Source organism: Pelodiscus sinensis, chromosome 6 (genome assembly GCF_052426305.1).
Source record: "Pelodiscus sinensis isolate ZL-2025 chromosome 6, ASM5242630v1, whole genome shotgun sequence".
In the NCBI taxonomy this organism is placed as follows: Eukaryota; Metazoa; Chordata; order Testudines; family Trionychidae; genus Pelodiscus; species Pelodiscus sinensis.
In genome coordinates this window covers 40,036,029-40,054,283 of record NC_143057.1, presented here as the reverse complement: position 1 = coordinate 40,054,283, position 18,255 = coordinate 40,036,029, and the positions used below count along the sequence as shown (strand labels likewise).

The following is an 18,255-nucleotide window of genomic DNA, read 5'->3' as shown; positions in this document are numbered from 1 at the left end:
GTATGTTAATGGGAAGATATCAGTTTTTACCATGATGGTTGCTGCCATTGTAATTAGATTTTTTTTTTCAAAATGTACTTCAGTTTCTACCTAGCAAACTCTCTTCATTTCTTGCTGGTCATTACGTTAGTGAACAATAGTGGTTTCTCTGTAGCTTATGATTGGTGCTGCCAGTTGTGGTAATGTATATGTAAATTACTGAATTAGTGTGCACAATCATTTGAATTAGGTTCTCCCTCCCACCCCAATCTAACCATTGTGCTCTCCAATCTGTTCCACAATGTTTGAAACTTCTGATCCATGCCATAGAAACATTTGTTGACTACAACCCCTGTTCAGTCAACTTGTCTCACTGAGCACATAAATAACTGGCAGCTTGTATTATTATGTGAGGTGCAGCTCTATCCTGTAAAAATATAAAATATTTATAATTAATTTCAAGTAGAGGATGCAAACGGGCATAAAAAGAAACGAGATGTGGGAAGATGGCAACAGGACATTAAGGGTTTGTATTTAAAACAAAAACCTCTTTCTTTAACTTTCCATAGCTTATTTTTCTGGAAGAAAGTTCCTGTATCTGATTGTTGTGCGGTTGGATGGATAAGAGTGATAGATTGTTATTACTGTTAGTTGTTAAGACTTGAGTCAAATCTTTACTCAGGCAGATATTTTAAAAATTTAAACCCCACAGGAACTGTTAAATGATCTTCCCTTCTATTCAACTCATACTGTTTATGCTTGTTTACTTGTGGGGCATAACAGCCGTCTTTCTCTGAAAAGTTAGCCCCTGAGCTTACTTTGGCCCTATCATATTTTGCCTGTAGATTTTCCCTTGCTGTTCTTTCTGATGAAGGATAAATGTTTGTTTTCCTGGTACATAAGATGTTGGCAAATCGGGTGTGCTGGTGTACGGCGCAGCACATCAGGTCTAATGTAGTAGCAAAATGAACATATCAGCCTTTTTGACCACTGACAGTATAGACAAGCAGAAGTTCAATCTGCTATAATAGTTGAGGTCATTCGTTGCAGTTGGCTAGATGTACAGCAGAATCTCTGTAAAATGACCAAGCACAGTGGGGAAAAAATACAGCTCTAGAGAATGTCTTAATTGGTCTCAGGTGTAGTTAAAGCATGCGCACAGAAGTGATGGGAACTCTGCTACCTAATTGTTGTAATGTTCAATGTAAAGCTAATTGTCAACATGGTGTGTGCTAGTAAATTAGTTTCCCTATCCCCTAGTATAACAGAGCATAAATGAGGTATTTGGGGCTCCCAGTCTCTACTGCTGACACAAATACTTTTCTTGTGGTTTGGAAAGTGTTCCTAAGGGGAATCAGCATGTCAGCTACGGAAATCCATTTGAGTAATGTACATTATAGTCACATTAGGGAACCTGCTTTCTCTCTCTGCATCCATGAGTGAGTTTTCCTTTCACATTTGCTACTTGAAGGTTTCAGTGTTTGAATTTTGTTGGCAGCAAGGTCGCTTTGAGATCCAAAATTGTCTTTATGCTCTCTGGTAACAATGACAGGAAGTAATGCCCACATTTAAGCTTTTTTTGTCTTTTTCTTTTCAAGAATTACTCGAAGGGAATCTGTGCAAATAATAATGCTGAGCCACTGGAGAGAAATAAAATGTTATAAAATTGATGTAATCATTTATGCCAGTCTGGATACATTGTATGTAGACTCTGCATTCTTAATCTCTGATAAATTGAGTTCTTAGCATGAAAGGAAGGCTTATCCTCAATTAAGTGTCTAGTCTACTGAAATTAAGACAAAACAGAAATTGGTGTCATGCTGTTTTTATTCTTAGTGAGTCAACCAGATATTTTTCGACATGACACAAATCAGTTAACACTGTAGATTTCAATCCAAAATGAAAAGTCTGTAATATTATCTTTGAAATCTGTATTATTCCTAGAGAGAGAATAGTAATTTTAACATTTCAAAATGGGTCATTTGTAGAATGGTAGAGTTACTTTTTATTATTCCTAGTGATTTGTTGTATAAAATTTTCCCCTCCCACCAAGTGAAGAGAACTGGTTAGTGCTCTCTAGAAATATCAGCTGCATTAAAGTGTAGTGAAGCAGCTGCTCTTTCATGCTATCAGTCTTATATTATGCCATTTAGGGCACTAATCATGTGGGAAATATAAACAGTACTTGACCTGACAAGATGGGACAATCTTCTCAGTTTGCTGCTCTAATTGGTAACTGTTCCTCAAGTCGCTCCTGCAGGCAGGAGGCACGATGAGCCCCTGGATAACAAAGTCTGGTATTGTCATCTGTGTCCCATATTTTTGTTTGTTGTCATTTGTGTCACTTCAGTATTTCTTAAAGTGCTAGTAACAAAAGTGGAAAATGGAAATTCTTCATACTGCCTGATGAAATTGCACACAGCTGATTCTCAGCACTAAAGGAGCAGTCTGCAATAGCAAGCATACATACATTGAAAACATACTCCAATCAGTTGAAATGTGCTCTTACTCCTTTACAGTATTTTAATGTTCTGTTTGCATTTCTTGTTTTCAGGGCTGCAGTTTGTTGAACTATATTTTGAATAATTAGTAAAATCTAATTTTTAAAATAAATCCTTTATTGTCTTCTGTGATCTTACACAACCGAGAATAGGGATATAAATTGCAAACGAACTATACCACCACCCAAAATCTCCAATTCCTGGATGGTGGATAGGTTGCGTCGGAATGTGAGCAGGCTCAGTTAACATCATAGGTCTAGGTGCTTGTCAGGGAAATTGAGTGGAATAGCTGGTGCAGTAGCTTCTCACAGGGATTCTTTTTATTCCAGAATACAGTCTGCACTTAACTTCTGCAATGGCATGAAGTGAAGATGCTACCTTTGCCGATGGGAGGGCATCTTCTGTTGGTGTAGGTACTTCACCTACTACTTACAGAAGGGGTTAGTTTGTTATAACTGTCACTTGGGGCGTTGGATTTTTTTCACATTCCTGTGTAACGTAGTTATATTGATGTAAGTTTATAGTGTAGATCTGGCCTAAGAGATACTCATACTGTGTTAAGGGAGTCCATGGAGGGGAGGAGGAGAGATGTGGGGAGGAGAGACTGGGCTATTGAGGAACAATTATTCCAATCACTTTCCCCATTGTAGATAATCCCTTTAGGGTGTGTCTATACAGCACCCTAAATTCAAAATAAGATATGCGATTTGCGCTACGCAAATTGTGTGTCTTATTTTGATTCTATTTTGAAATTTGGCACATCTACCCAGAGGTACCCCGAAATAGCCACACAGTGTTAGACGTACCCTAAGTCTGGAAAATTGGAGAGGAGTGGAAGGAGCTGAAAAAACATGATTATCATTCCTGGTGCCATATGTCTGTGCAGCAAAACAGACTTTCTTCTTTATTTTTATTTAAGATTAACCTTAAAAAAGGTTTCCAATAAGCTTAGCCCTTTACAGCACCTTGTTGCCCATTATCATACCCCATATGATCCTGCAGGCTAGTGAAACTGTATTGCTAATGCCCCAGAGCAGTAGCTCTCAACTATTCCAGACTGCTGTACTCCTTTCAGGAGTTTAATTTGACTTGCATACTCCCAAGTTTCACCTCACTTGCATACAAAATCGCACATAAATACAAAAGTGTCATAGCACATTACTACTAAAAAAATTGCCTGCTTTCCCACTTTTTGTCATTAATTAGTTAATTGGACTTAAATTTCAGTATATAGTGTATAGCGCAGGGGTGGGCAAAAGGGCCTCCGCAGGCCGGATTTGGCCTGCCAAGTGGCTTGATCCATCCTGCAGAGGCCAATCAGGGCCTGGGGTCGGGGGCAGCGTGCGAAGTTTCCTCCACCCTGCCCCCAGCCTGAGGGAGCACATGGCACTTACAAGCACCATATGCTCCTGGCAGGGCAGGAGAAGGCTTCGCCTCCAGAGTTTGATTGACCTGGAGGTGGGGGAGCATGGGAAGTCTCCTCCCACCGCCAGGAGCATGGGTACCTTGGGGAAGTCTGGGGTGGGGGCAAAGGTGCTCCCTCACCCCCAGACTAATCATGGTCTGTGGGCAGGGAAGCTCAGAAGCAGCCTGGCCCGCCCCTTCCATTTGAGGCTCCGTCCCTTCCGGTGCAGCCTGGGGCTACTTCAGAAATTTTTGAAGAGGCCCCTAGGAAAAAAAGTATTGCCCACTCCTGGTATAGAGCAAATAACACATTGTGCATAAATTAGTTTTTGTTTGTAGTGACTTCACTAGTCCTGTTTACGTAATCTGTTGTAAACCTAGGCAAATAGTCTGCGTTAATGTACCCTCTGAAACCTCTGTGTATCCCTGGTTGAAAACCTCTGCCCCCAAGCATTACGAGATAGGGTTATATAGGCATAATGTGGTGCTATATAGGACGCTTGCAGATGTTCTTATCTATTTGTCTAGATATTTTCACCATCTATATCATTTTAGGAATTCCCGTTTGTAACAAAAAATAATGGGTAAGTACTAGTAGGGATTATTGGGAGTGGAAAGTTGCATCCCAGAAACTGTATGGACCCTTGTCCTTTATTATTTTATAAACTAATAAGGAACTCACTCTCTCTCTCTCTCTCTCTCTCTCTCTCTCTCTCTCAGAGAATGAATATGCTTTTTGGCTTTTCTGGATTTATAAGTATGGTTCTCTATTGCCTCATGGAATATTGAATTGCACAGAAGTGTGTACAATCATGAACTAGACATTAAAGGGACACTAAAAAACTACCTGTTAACACCTGAAATTACTCTACTATGTACTTTAGACATGGGTCTTGCAAGATGCTTGCATGAGTGGAATCAACATACATTTAAAATAATTTGCAGGATCCAGGTCTCAAAAATGTAAGAAGCTTCAGAGGATAGCGGAGTTAGTCTATAAAGTGATACCAGATAATTTGTTGTTTCACAAATACTCTTCCCTTTTTTGAAGTTATTTTCTGTGACAGTGATAACTGATGAAGTCAGGTGCATGTTTTATTGTTAGGGGTCCCTTGCAGCTTCCCAGTACTGCAATATTTGGGTTGCTTTAAAAAATTCCAAGAGAAATATTTTTAAACGAATATTTCTTTTGGTCTTGGGTTTTAGCAAAAACAGGCTTCCCCCTGACAGCTAGAGTAGAGTGTATCTTTAAGCTGTATCTCCTATTGCAGATCTTGGGTGTTCATTTTAAAATACAAATCTATTTTTCATCTGAGTTGGATTTTAGTTTTCTGAAACATTGGCTTCCTTATCTTTTTGTGTGTGTTTGGAAGGAGAAGATGGGTTAAATTTGGTCTCTGCTTATCAAGGTAATTAGTTCAGTCATCCAGCAAGTCCACCTTTTAGCCACAAAACATTGTGGTAAAGACATTACTATGAGCTTCTTTATACTGAATTTCATTGGACCCTCCCATATGCTTTATGTAAGCCTTCTGGCATTTGTGTAGCTTGAATAGTCATGAATAAAAGAGCTTAGAGCTAGCTTTAAAGTATAGCCTCTGAAGTAGGCAAAAGAGGGTTCAAATTGCCATGTGTAATACTGTTTTGTTTTCCTCTATGTGTTTGAGCACTTTCAAATGGAGAATCATTCAAGGAGTAGGGAACTGATTATTAGGTTAAATATTAGAGTAAACATCTATGACTTTTAATATAAACAAATATTTCCTTCATGGACTCACCACTGTATCTGATTTGTCCTTAAGTTTTCTTTTAAGTATGTAAATTGGCACCATGCTTTCTTCTTGTGATGATTTTTTTAGATGGCTTTTAGAAACCAGGCTTATCAGGTCTTTTTGATTGGGAGTTCTTTGCACAACTCATTCGGCATTGTTCATGGCATTAACACATCACTGAACAAATTGCCCTCTTGCATATGCTAATCCTATTCTTAAAAGAACTCATTGTAACATGTTTTAATGCTTTAGCTAGAGGGGAGATGGGAATCAGAAGCATGTCAAATTGTGTCATGTGACCCAAAAATATTTAAAATGCCTTTTTTTTCTTTGGGTCAACAGTTTGTACTTAGCATATCTGAATGAAATTAGTCTTTGCTCTTCTCTTTTGTGTGTGTATTGGCCTCAGTTTTTAAATCCAAGACTGATTAAACAATGTGTTAGCTTTAATTTCACACTAATGATGAATTTTACGTTGCAGTGAAAATATTTGATCTTTGTGTTTGCGGTAAATTTGTTGAGGGCATCGAGATGAGATTTTTATCACAGCTAACAAATAAATAACCCCTCGTTAATCTTACTCTGTTGGTAACACCCAGTTACATTTGTTGTTGTTTTAAGAGATGGCTTCATAATAGTACATTCAATGGGCAGATCCTCCAAACTTTATTTGCTTTTGACATTAAAAATGAGAATATTATGATGTATACATGAACTGTGTGTGTGTATGAATACATATAAAATACTGCATGTTCACAAATAGTATTTTTCCTGAAGTAAAACAAATGTCAGTTAAATTAAGTAACCTAACAAATAGTTACTGATAGGTTGATTTATGCAAAGCGTAAAATGTATGAATCCCCGAATTATAATTTGCCTTTGAAGACTTTGATTAATTGTATTGAATGATTGTGAAGGTATGACATTTCTAAAATGTCTGTTGCATCCAGTTTTGGTTATCAGGCATATATAAAAGAATTCTGGAAGGAATTTTTGATTGACCTTGTTTTTTGTCTTTACAGAGTAATTCTCTTTTGGTACCGGACAGCCTGCGAAACACAGATAAACGCAGGAATGGTCCTGAATATTCCAATGACATCAAAAAAAGAAAGGTGGATGATAAGGATTCCAGCCACTATGTAAGCAAATCTATGTCAAGTAAATGATTAATTTATTTGCAGATATTTTGTGTGAGGAGTGAAATAGTTGTAAAAAGCAGTGCAGATGGAAATTGAAGAGATTTTAAATCACCCATTTTAATAATGACTTAAATTGGCAAACTGGAAGCCTCTTTTCAATAAATTAGAATCTGGTTTTGTGTTTATACTTTTTAGTTATTTCTTAAAGAAGGTTAATTCTCCTTGGTTGAAAAACATTAAAACATGTTGATTTGCAACTAAATATAGTTTATCATTAATCTGGGGAGGTTTTTTTGATAATCAGGAGAATATACCACTTTGATTTAAGCAATTATATAGAATAATTTACATGTATCTGGATTCTTAATTTTTTTGTTAGAAAGTATGAATGATGCATTTCTCATTTCTTAAGTGATAATTTAACTTGAGAATTAAATCAAATGTTATTTTGATGGAAATTCAATTAAAAAAATGAGCAGCATATTAATTTTAGTTAAATTGCCTTACATTTATTGCATATATAATATGAATATGTATCAAAATGCGTTTTGCATATAAAATGAACTGATTTATTAAACAAAGGAAATATCTGTAGTTGATTATTCTGATTGTTTCTGGTCACCATGGCCATAAGGTTTTTGAACTAGTATGTCTCCTGGTTTTAAAGCTAGTTTTCATTCATAGATTGGAAGAGGAAAACAAGATTTCCTGCATTTTCAACTGTCATGAGTAACTTAACTTTGAATGAACAAATAACTGAAATGAAAATAATTGAATAAACTGAAATGAAGAAAATATTCTCTTTATACTTTCAACTATGTAGTGTTTAATATTATTTTTGTAAATATTTATAAATTAAATTATGTAATATAGTAAAAGTTTAGGACATACCTAAATTCATATGGTCATAATTTCAAATTTAAATAGGTTTATTAAAAACAAAAATACAGATAATTTATATTTTAAAAACCTGATTTAAAATCTTTTTTTATTTTTTAATTCACCCTCTTTAAAAGCTGCATCTCAGGTTTCATATGGTTTAGGAGTCAGAAGCCCTCTGTGATTCAGAAACAAATTGTTAACCTTGGGGGTTCTTGAACTTCATTGTGCCATGACCGACCCCCCTCCCCCTTCTGACAACAAAAATTACTACATTAGACTTCTGATAATCTGGAACCTATGGGACCTAGGTGGTGCCGGATTATCAAATATGCCGGATTATCAGGAGGTACTATAAACTGGTTATATATATATATATATATATATATATATATATATATATATATATATATATACATATATACACACACTGTATACATTATATACTGTATAAAGTGTTCTTAACCCTTTTTATTGTACATACTATATACAGTATACTGTAATGTTTTAGTTTTTTTAAGCCTTTTTTACCCTTTTTGCTCAGTTCAGCTGCTGCCGCAGTTACCTTGTGACTCATTTTTTGCCGAAGCTCACTCACTAGGCTCTTGCCATTTTGATGCCGGACTATCAGGAGTCCGGACTATTGGATGCCAGACTATTGGAGTTTTACTGTATACGACCCTAGGAGGTGTGACTGATGCCTGTATATGACCCTAGGAGGTGTGACTGATGCCTGCCACACATACCCTGCTGCTCTGGGTGGTGGGACCAAACCCCATACCCCATCACTTGGCAAGGGTGAGCAGTGAGGAACAACTTCAGTCGGGGGGCCTATAATCTAAGGCCTGCTGCCTAGAACTTCAGTCCTTCTTCAGCTTTGGGTGGTGGGGCTTTGACCCTGGGCCCCAACAAGCTTAAGCCAGATCTGGTAGCCCATTTACTGAATTTGAGGTAATGACCCACAGTTTGAGAATTGCTGGTTTACCTCAGTTTCCTCCCCTTATGTAATAGTAGCCACCACTGTAGCATGCACATACCTCAGAATCCATGAAGGTATCCCTACAAATTAAGCAGAAACCTTTAGTGAAATGCACCCCCCCTCTCCAACTTCACAGCCTGAGCTCCCAAACCCAAATGCCTATATGGTGTTTTTTTTTTTTAAGTACTTCTATGCGAGCCCCACAAGCCTGAGTCTGTAGAATCTTCTGAGACACACTCCCAAAGGTGTCTGCTTGCCATGCGACCTCACCAGCTACTGCCCATGCTGGTTGAAATTGCAAAATTTCTATGCAAAATTTCTATGAAAAGCAGCTTTGCTTGCCCATCGAGTTCCAAAGAACTAACAGCACAAAGGGTTGTGGATCATGAATTGTGCAGGCAGGCACTGGCTGCAATGGCTCAGCATTTCTCCCCTTAACTTTCTTCCAAGGTTATGAAAAATGAGCACGGGAGGAGTAGGATTAATGTAAATTAAAGAGTAATAGTAGTAATTAGAAAAGGAATGGAGATGTTAGTAATACAGGGAAACAAAGAGGAGGACTGATCTCTTTTTGTTGGAAGTGCAATTGTGATAAAATTGTACGGTAGCAAGAATACCCTGGATCTGTGACTTCGGGCACTAACTGAACTGCTGGTTACTCAGACCCCCCAAAATTAGACTCTATTGTAATTCTTAATATCACTCACCAGATGCTTTTGTTGGTCACAATATGTCCAGTTCTATTCACAGTTACACCTTTGTAATCTCTTTCTTTGGGCTTACATTGAGACAGCTGAAGGCAGGTTCGGGCACCTTCTTTATCCTGTTAATTTAGGCCTGTGGTATCTATTACCTCTCCTGTTACCCTGGTTTCTTTGAAACAAAAGTCTGTGATTTCTTCCACCATCTTGAATCTTGTTTTGATGTTGGGAACTTTTCACACACTCTTCTATGTACTAAAGTCTTTCAGCTCACTAATGTCCAGATGTTAGCAGTTTGGGGAGGGAGATATTAATGATCTCATTTATTCAAAGGAGTGCATGCTTAAACCACTCTGTTTCCTTGGGAATCATAATACAATGTGAAGCTGTTGATTTTAGGGAAAACAGGGCAATTTGGATTCGGTAGAAGTAGTCAGAAGGGAATTGGGTTATAAGTAGATAAGCTAAATACATTATTTTAAATCCCTTGTTTTCTAATGCTTATTGCACTCTGGAACACGTTTACTGTTTCAAAGATTTACTGAATTTCAGACTGCACTTATATGGCTGCTGGTTTCATTTGTGTTTTAGAAAACAGAAATAAGTTGACTATGGGAATTGTGGGATTGGAAATAGGACAATAAATTCAAAATCTTCCCGTTTAATTTCTACTCAGAACTTTGATATTATGAAGCTTTAGAGTAGGTCTCAAACTGGGCTTATTTTGGATTTAGGAGAATATTTTTCTGAAAGAAGTAATACACACAGGAAACGTCTTTGAACATCTTAGTCATTGTCCTTTACATGTTCAAAGCACAGTGCAAACTGTAACTAATTCTATAACTCTCCTTTTACAGTTCATAGGATTGAAACATACAGGTTAGCAATGAGAACAGTTAAGTATGTCTTTTTCCCCTGAGTGTAAACAGTTATTTTAGTTGCAAATTCTTTCAAATTTCAAAAGTATACTTTTAAAGCTAAAAGGCCAGGCCCCTTCCCCCAACAATGTTCTCTTATTTTCATTAAATTTGTGTATTTGTCCTTATATGCTCTCTGCATCTAATGGCGTGGCTCTCCTCTTTGTCTCTTATTTGGGTTCAGATCGTGATAACGTTAATATTTAGATTGTGTATACAGCAGATGCTTAGTTTTTCTCCTGTACTTTTCAAGTGTATTAAATGGAATAAACAATTTTTTCTAGGACAGTGATGGGGACAAGAGTGATGATAACTTGGTTGTGGATGTATCCAATGAGGTAACTTAGTTTCCATTTTTGCTTTTTTAACATTTGCCCAAGCAATTAAGGAAAATTTTACTGTCATCTAAATGTATATAAAAAAGAAGATTGGCTTTTTTTTAAAAACTAATATTTGTAATTAACCTGAAAAACCTTAAAATTTACTGCTAGCTGGATGCCATACTACAGGACAGAAGAAATCAGGCTCTTTTCTTCTGGCTCTAAACTGATTCACTCAGCTTTCCCAGAAGATGAATTCCAGCATTTCACAGCTGCTGTCCTGAAAGCTTTTGTATGGTGGGGAGAGTTAAGATGAGGATCTACAGGACTGGGGTTGTCAAGCAGTATATTTAAATCCAAGTGTCTTAGGTGGGTATGGCTTTGGAACACAACACTAAATGGCCACTGTGAAGATAGCATTTGATGAAGTCCAGGATTGAAGCAAACAGAGCAGAGAAGCAACTAGAGACGTCGACAGAATTTCCTAGAGCAAATTACTCTCGAAGAAGAAGACTAGTCAGCCACCTCTTCCCCCCTCTTGTGTCCTATAGATACAAGATTTTGGGAGCATACAATGCCATCAGTACTCTTCTCTTATTCCCATCTGCCTTTTAGCAGCACTGGGAAGTGGACACTGTAAAGGCCTATGGTGTCCAGATGATGTCAGCTCTGTCCATCACTTTGTAGGCTTATATGGTGGAAAGTGAGCATGGAGCTAGGTAACTAGCAACATCTTCCGAAGATCAGATCATAGCAGTATCTCAGTATCTGATACAGAACTATTAATAGTATTTTTGATGTCTTGTATCTGATACTACTTGCAGATATCCACACTATCCTTAGGAGAGCAACAGGGAATGTGGAAAAACTATTAGAGTCCTGGTGGCTTTGCAGTTTCTGCACAGGGCCGGGAACCTGGGTGGACAGAGTACAGGGGAGGGTTTGCTTCGGAGAGGAGTAAAGGGCAGACTGTATAGAGCAGTGGTGAGCGACCTCATGCAGCCCATTGGGGTAATCTGATTCTGGGCCAGAAGACGTTTTGCTTGTGATCCATCCATCAGTACTCCATGACATGTGGTTTATTCATGAAGCTCCCAGTAGCCATGGTTCTTTGTTCCTGGCCAGTGGGAGCTGTGGAAAATGGTAGCCAACATATTTCTGTGGCTCCTTTGCCTTCTGATGCCGCTTCCCACAGCCCCATTGGCCAGGAACAGAGAACTGCAGCTGCTGGAAGCTGTGGGGCATGATGCTGGTGCTGGTCAACATCAGTAAGATGTCTTGTAGCCAGCAATCAGATTACCTGATGGGCTGCAGATTGCCCACTACTGGTACATGGGGAAGAAAACAATAGAGGTGTACTCTGTGGCTCAGGAACTCAGGGTCACTTTCTCTTGATGGTGGGGATAAGCAAAGAGGGTTATGGTTTGAAAAGAAAATTTTAAAATGTTTTCATTATTCAGAGCTATCCTGCACCAGACATTATGAACTGCATAATTGTATTGCTGTTACTTTGGTTCTCCCTTTCCCCTCACTGTTTGTCATGCACTTGTTACAACTTTTCTGTGATTTATTTATTTATTTATTTTAGTCAGTGGGCTGACTGCCCCAATTGACCAGATGGAATGGAGACATTGTCACAAATAAAAACTAATAATTAAAAATATATGTGTATTTAAACATGTCTAGTTAAAACCTTCCAGTTTTTCAGTGGTGATAATTTCTTTGCAGTGTTATGTACAAGCCCCTGGCCATAATATTGCTTTCCGCTGTCCTGTCTCCCCCATCCCTAATCTGTATTTTTGTTTTATTAGTATTATTATTATTTTAGGATCCTTCATCGCCACGGGCAAGTCCTGCACACTCACCACGTGAGAATGGCATAGATAAAAACCGTCTGCTGAAAAAAGATGCCTCTAGCAGTCCTGCATCCACAGCCTCCTCAGGAAGTTCCACTTCCTTGAAATCCAAAGAAATGAGTTTGGTGAGTGTTAAAAGAAGCCTGTAGCCCTGAGGAAATACCTATCTATTTCTCACATGTATGGTCTTACTACTAATTATTGTGCACAGTGGCTTACTTGTTGGCAGTGGATGTCTGATTTTATACACTTGAAGTTGAATCTTGTTCTTGTTCCCCATGACCATTATACAACCCTCTTCTTTGCTGATAAAAACTTCTACTTCCCACTGGTCTTGCCTGTACACTTATAGCTAATGTTTACACTATAATGCAAACAGCACACTATAAACAGTGTTTTGTTTTTGAAGCTGAAAATAGCTTGCACTTTTATTCTTCACTTCAGACAAAACATACACACACAGATCATTAAAAAGTTCTTCAGAATCAGGGTTGCCTTCTTCTAAATCGGCTGTTTTTACTTTCTTTCGTTAAAATGTCATTATTTGATCATAAGGTCTTTGTTGTAGTGGCACAACTTCTTAAATTGCTTTATTTTAGGGGTCTATCAATTAGATATCATGCCTTTTTGGACTTTAATCTGGGACACTAGACATTATTATCCGTTATATTTGAGGTGTCGATTTTACACTGAAAGAATTTGGTAATACACGGAATACTGTCCGGAAGAAAAATTCTCTCAGACATTTTTAATGACCGTGGAGGAAGGAAAAAATTACCTTCTGCATTTTTAGCTTGTATAATTTTGGCAGGAATAGGAAAGGTCAACATTTCTCGTTCACAAGTTAACGCTGTCAACATTGTGCGGATTTATGAAAATTGGCTTAGGGAGTAGGTAGTAGGTGCCCAGCGTCCCAGCTGCTGTTGTGATAAATTGTGTAATGTGGCCTGGATTAAAAATAATGCTCATTTAATTTGTTTAATGATACCAGCATGAAAAAGCCAGCACGCCTGTTCTGAAATCCAGCACACCGACTCCTCGAAGTGATGTGCCAACTCCGGGCACTAGTGCTACTCCAGGACTTCGTCCAGGCCTTGGCAAACCGCCAACAATGGACCCTCTGGTTAACCAAGCTGGTAATGCATTGCTTTTTATGTGTCTTTCTGAGTCTTTCATTAATCTTTTACTTATGTAACTATCTGTGAATACTTAAATAAATGCATTGCTTCATTCTTTACACTGTTCAACAGGTTTGATAAGAAACAGATGTTCCGACTTAGTTTTCAGCAGCTTGTACCTCTTTCTGATTGACTGTTTACATTTGGTTTTATCTTCTGTCTACATAATCTAAACTACAGAATGACTCCTTTAAAGTTTCTGATAATTATTCTGAATGCAAGCGCCTTCCTAGCCCATTATCCTGTATTTGAGTCAGCTAATATTTAGTGAAATGTAAATCCTGACAACTTGAGAGTGATGCTTACCTTTGCTGTTCAGTCTTCAGAGGTAAGCTTTCTAAACTGCACCTCTCAGCCTTATTGCAGGAATTGGTGAAAGACCAAATAATGAGAACAGGGAATGAGCAATGCTGAGGAGGAAAATATGAAGGAAGGACTGGACACTGTGCTTAGGGATTATTAAAAGTAATCAGATTAAAAACCATATGCAGGGCTCAACAAACTGCTGAATCTACTCGCCCGTGGCGAGTAGATTTCAGCCGGTTGCGCCACAAGCCTCATTCACCAGCGCTTCGTGCATGCGCAGTGCCGGTCTTGCGCATGCGCAGTACGGGGCTGGCAAGTGGCTCTCGGTGGGGTTTGTCTAGCCCTGGCCATATGTATAGAAGAGCTTTCATTTACACAGAGTCCGGATAAGTGGTGGTGGTGATGATGAGCCTAGTTCAGAATGTAACTAGCAACACAAAGAGGGGAAGACTGGGTATTGCTCAAGAAGAATTCATCTGGAATGACATGTTTTCTTTCCTATGCAGAAAAATAGAAAGAAAATTACTTCAATTCAAAATGAGCATATTTTTTCATTAAACTGCAGCTGCTGGTTTGAGGACACCCTTGGCGGTATCAGGACCATATCCTGCTCCATTTGGAATGGTACCTCATGCTGGCATGAATGGAGATTTGACCAGTCCAGGGGCAGCTTATGCCAGTCTGCACAACATGTCCCCGCAGATGAGTGCTGCTGCAGCCGCGGCCGCTGTGGTTGCCTATGGACGATCTCCTATGGTAGGGAAACATGTTGCTTGCAGTCTCAATAGGATGAGGTTTGGTTCACTAGGAAAAGCTACATGCTTCATTTAACACTGTCAAGCTCCCAGGCCATAACGCCAGAGGCTTGACTGCTTCGCTGTTATGTTTCATTTTGCTATATGGCTAGAGAAACAAACTCATGCCTTGAAAACAAAGAATCTCAGTGTATTTATGTATGTTTCAGTTTTTGTTAACCTTCATCAATGCTTCGGTTCATTAAGAAATGCCAAACTATTTTTTTATTTATTTTCTGAATAAAAAGGTAGTGTTGGAAGCTACAAAGCACTTCATTGGTTCTCCGGACATCTGTTTCTCTCCTACTGGAGCAGATCCGTACACTTTACAGACATCCTACATTAATCTTGCAGCACATAGAAGGCTTTTTATCCACTTTTCTGTGCTTATAGTTTCATTTTTTTTTTTAAATAAAAAATTGAAGTTAGTTGGTGTGTGTCTGTTTATGGCTCTATGGCCTGGAAAGTTAAAAAATGTTAGATCTAGCAACAGTGCAAATAAGGTACTCCTGTAGTCGCCACTACCATAAAATATAACTAAGGGCCCAGTTCTGCAAACTTTTAAGTGCATGTGTTATTTTAGGAACACAAGTAGGCCCAGTGAAATCATTGGGATTATTTGTAAGCAAACTTAACGTGCATAAATCTTTGCAGGATATGGGAGGCTTGGTGCTATATTCTCTAAATTCTATAATGAGGCTAATCTTTTAAACTGGAAAACAGTTCAGTTTTCTTGAGCAGGAAGGACTGAAACTGTATATGCCATATCTTTAAAACCATGTGCATTATGATTTTATTTTATGGATACCATTTCAAAGAATGAACTTTGAATGCACTTTGGTCGATATTTGTTGTAGGGATGGCTTGATTTATTTATTTATGCTAGATGAATTAATATAATAAGATTTAAAATGCTAGAAAATCTTGAAGTAGCACATAATGTATTAAGCATATCATTACTGTCATATTTAAGCTGTTACAATAATGTACATCTGTTCAGTTTTTGATATGAACACTGGAAAATGTAAAAATAAATTTCTTAAGAATGTCCCTTTAATTCATTCCTTTAAGAAACATTGTATTTAAAAAATTCTGTAGAACATTTTGGAAATTCAAATAAGTTGGGGGTGAAGATAGGGATGTGACCGACTAGTCAACTGTCCAATAAGCAAGTGCTTATCGGATAGTCCACACACTACTCAACGAATTGGCCCCTGTCACTGCTGCTGCCTCTCTGAAATGCCGTGTGCAGCCCTGCATCTGCTGCTTTGATATGCTGCGTGCAGTCTGAGGACTCCAAGCCCAGGCCGCAAGCAGCATTTCAAAGTGGCAGCATCACATGAAGTCCAGGATCAGCTGGGGACTCCCCAGCTAACCCTGGGCTCCATGCAGCATTGGCAATTTGTAATGCCATGGCAGAGGTGCCCTTCTTGACTAATCAAGTAGTAGATGCAAATTGCATCAACTATTTGATTAGCCAGTTAATCTAAGTTTAACATCCCTAGGTGAAGAAAGGGGAGTTGTGTTTTCTTATTCGATAGGCTTGAGATTTATTCATTTTTCATTATCAGGTTGGATTTGATCCTCCTCCTCACATGAGAGTACCTGGAATCCCTCCAAATCTAGCAGGAATCCCTGGGGGGAAACCGTAAGTAACTTAGAACACCTAAATAGCAAGAGCACTTAGTTATATTATGTCCACAAACAAGACTTCCAAATGGAATGATATCTTGGGGTATTTTGATAGAGATTTCTGTTGTACTCTCCTGATAAGGAGCATTTCTTATAAATTCTCAACTGGCAGCTGTCATCTTATAATCGCATTTGTGAACATTTAATTATTTCCGGTGAGATGCTGTTGATGGGATACATCTCTGTTTCCTTTCTCTCAAGCCTTGCCATTGAACCAGAGGTAGCAAGGGAAATTGGAGAAGTAGTGCTCCACAGAAAAAAATAAGTTGTTTTGACTTTTATATTTTAAACGTGTGAATCTGTCTTTCAGCCACTACAAACAGTGGGTGCAAATCACATCCCCCCTATAAACTGGTAGATATTTTAGCAGGAGTGAAAGGCTGACGATATCACTGGGTCTCAAGCTTCAGAAATGTAGGTGACACTTGATGAGGATCATAAGTACAGGCAGTCCCCGGGTTACGTACAAGATAGGGACTGTAGGTTTGTTCTTAAGTTGAATTTGTATGTAAGTCGGAACTGGTACATATTGTAGGAGAAACTCTAGCCAAACATTTCTCCAGAGTTCAGTTTTATTCTAGGCTAGTGCAGGCTTGCCTCACCCCGTTTGTAAGTAGGGATCCGATGTAAGACGGATCCATGTAACCCGGGGACTACCTGTACTTACTATGGCACATAACCTGCACATTAAAACAGGCATTTCTAAAAACTACCTCAAAAATGGAGCTGTAGATGTACAGTGGACATATACATGTGGGAAGGTTCATGTTCACAGCACTGTTTGAAATTGGATTCTTGTATTGATACTAAACTCGATATATAAAGAAAAAGAGCACTTTTTTAAAAAATTGTGACCATGCTGTTTTGCATTCACAGGCCAGTGTATTTTGAATTTTTTGAGTAATTTTATTTTTTAGTGAGGAAGTAAAGGTAATTAAAGCAGTCCTATAGTTAGCTAATACTCTGTTCTGTCAAATGAATTTTGAGATGCGCTTAAAAATGTTTTGCTTTCTGTATTTTCAGAATGTAGTGTTTTGTTGGCATAATAAGCAGTATTTTGAAATCATGCCACTTAAGTATGCCTTTCAGAGTGGTGGGTGAGCATTTTATTGAGCATTTGTAGCTAGATGATTGTGACAGTCCCTCCTCATGTTTTATGAAAATTGACTAATGAATATAAATATGTATAACTCAAAGATGCTTTGGACAAAATGCTTCATGTAACCAGTCAATTTTAATGTTACATTTGGTTGGATTTGTATATCCTATTTTGGTGCATGTATCCTTCTTGTATGAGAAATTAGAAATATGGCTAACTGAGGCATGTGACCATACCACCTGGTACTGGGATTCTGTTTTGACTATGGTATTTTTCTATGGAAGGAGAGCGGCGGGGCAGAATGTAGAATGAAAGGTTCCATTCCTGGAGGAAAGACTATATAAGCCCGTGGTCCCCAACACAGTGCCCGCGGGCGCCATGGCGCCCGCGGGGGCACTTGCAGAGGGGCTTGCGGGGGGGCGCGGCGGGGGGGCACCGGCCCCGGGCGCGTGGTTATGGGGGGGCCCCGGCCCCGGGCAAGCGGCTATGGGGGGGGCCACCCCCGGCTGCGCAAGTGTCCCCGCCCCCTGGCGCCCGACAACCTCAAAAGGTTGGGGACCACTGATATAAGCTATCAGCCCTTTGTCTTCGGCTGACCTGGCACACTCCATCAGGATACAAGGGCTGGAGACCCTGGTCAGGGAAAAAGAGTTAGTGTCTGACCTGAAGATTATTCCTGAAATAACAGCTCTTTAGGGTAAGCATCTGCTTGCAATAAGTTTTTTAGTGATTTTTTTTT

The 18,255-nt window shown here is 38.8% G+C and overlaps 1 protein-coding gene across 3 annotated transcripts in view; it reads left to right on the top strand.

Moving 5' to 3' along the window:
• Positions 1-18,255, top strand: part of LOC102460431 (TLE family member 1, transcriptional corepressor) — an 89,100-nt gene that overhangs the window by 50,857 nt on the left and 19,988 nt on the right. For all 3 annotated transcript variants that reach the window (XM_075931753.2, XM_075931752.2, XM_075931755.2), the window contains 6 exons: positions 6,679-6,795; positions 10,556-10,609; positions 12,420-12,572; positions 13,439-13,583; positions 14,497-14,687; positions 16,297-16,373. In XM_075931753.2, the coding sequence (XP_075787868.1) occupies positions 6,679-6,795; positions 10,556-10,609; positions 12,420-12,572; positions 13,439-13,583; positions 14,497-14,687; positions 16,297-16,373 (737 nt within the window). The remainder of the gene's footprint in view (positions 1-6,678; positions 6,796-10,555; positions 10,610-12,419; positions 12,573-13,438; positions 13,584-14,496; positions 14,688-16,296; positions 16,374-18,255) is intronic.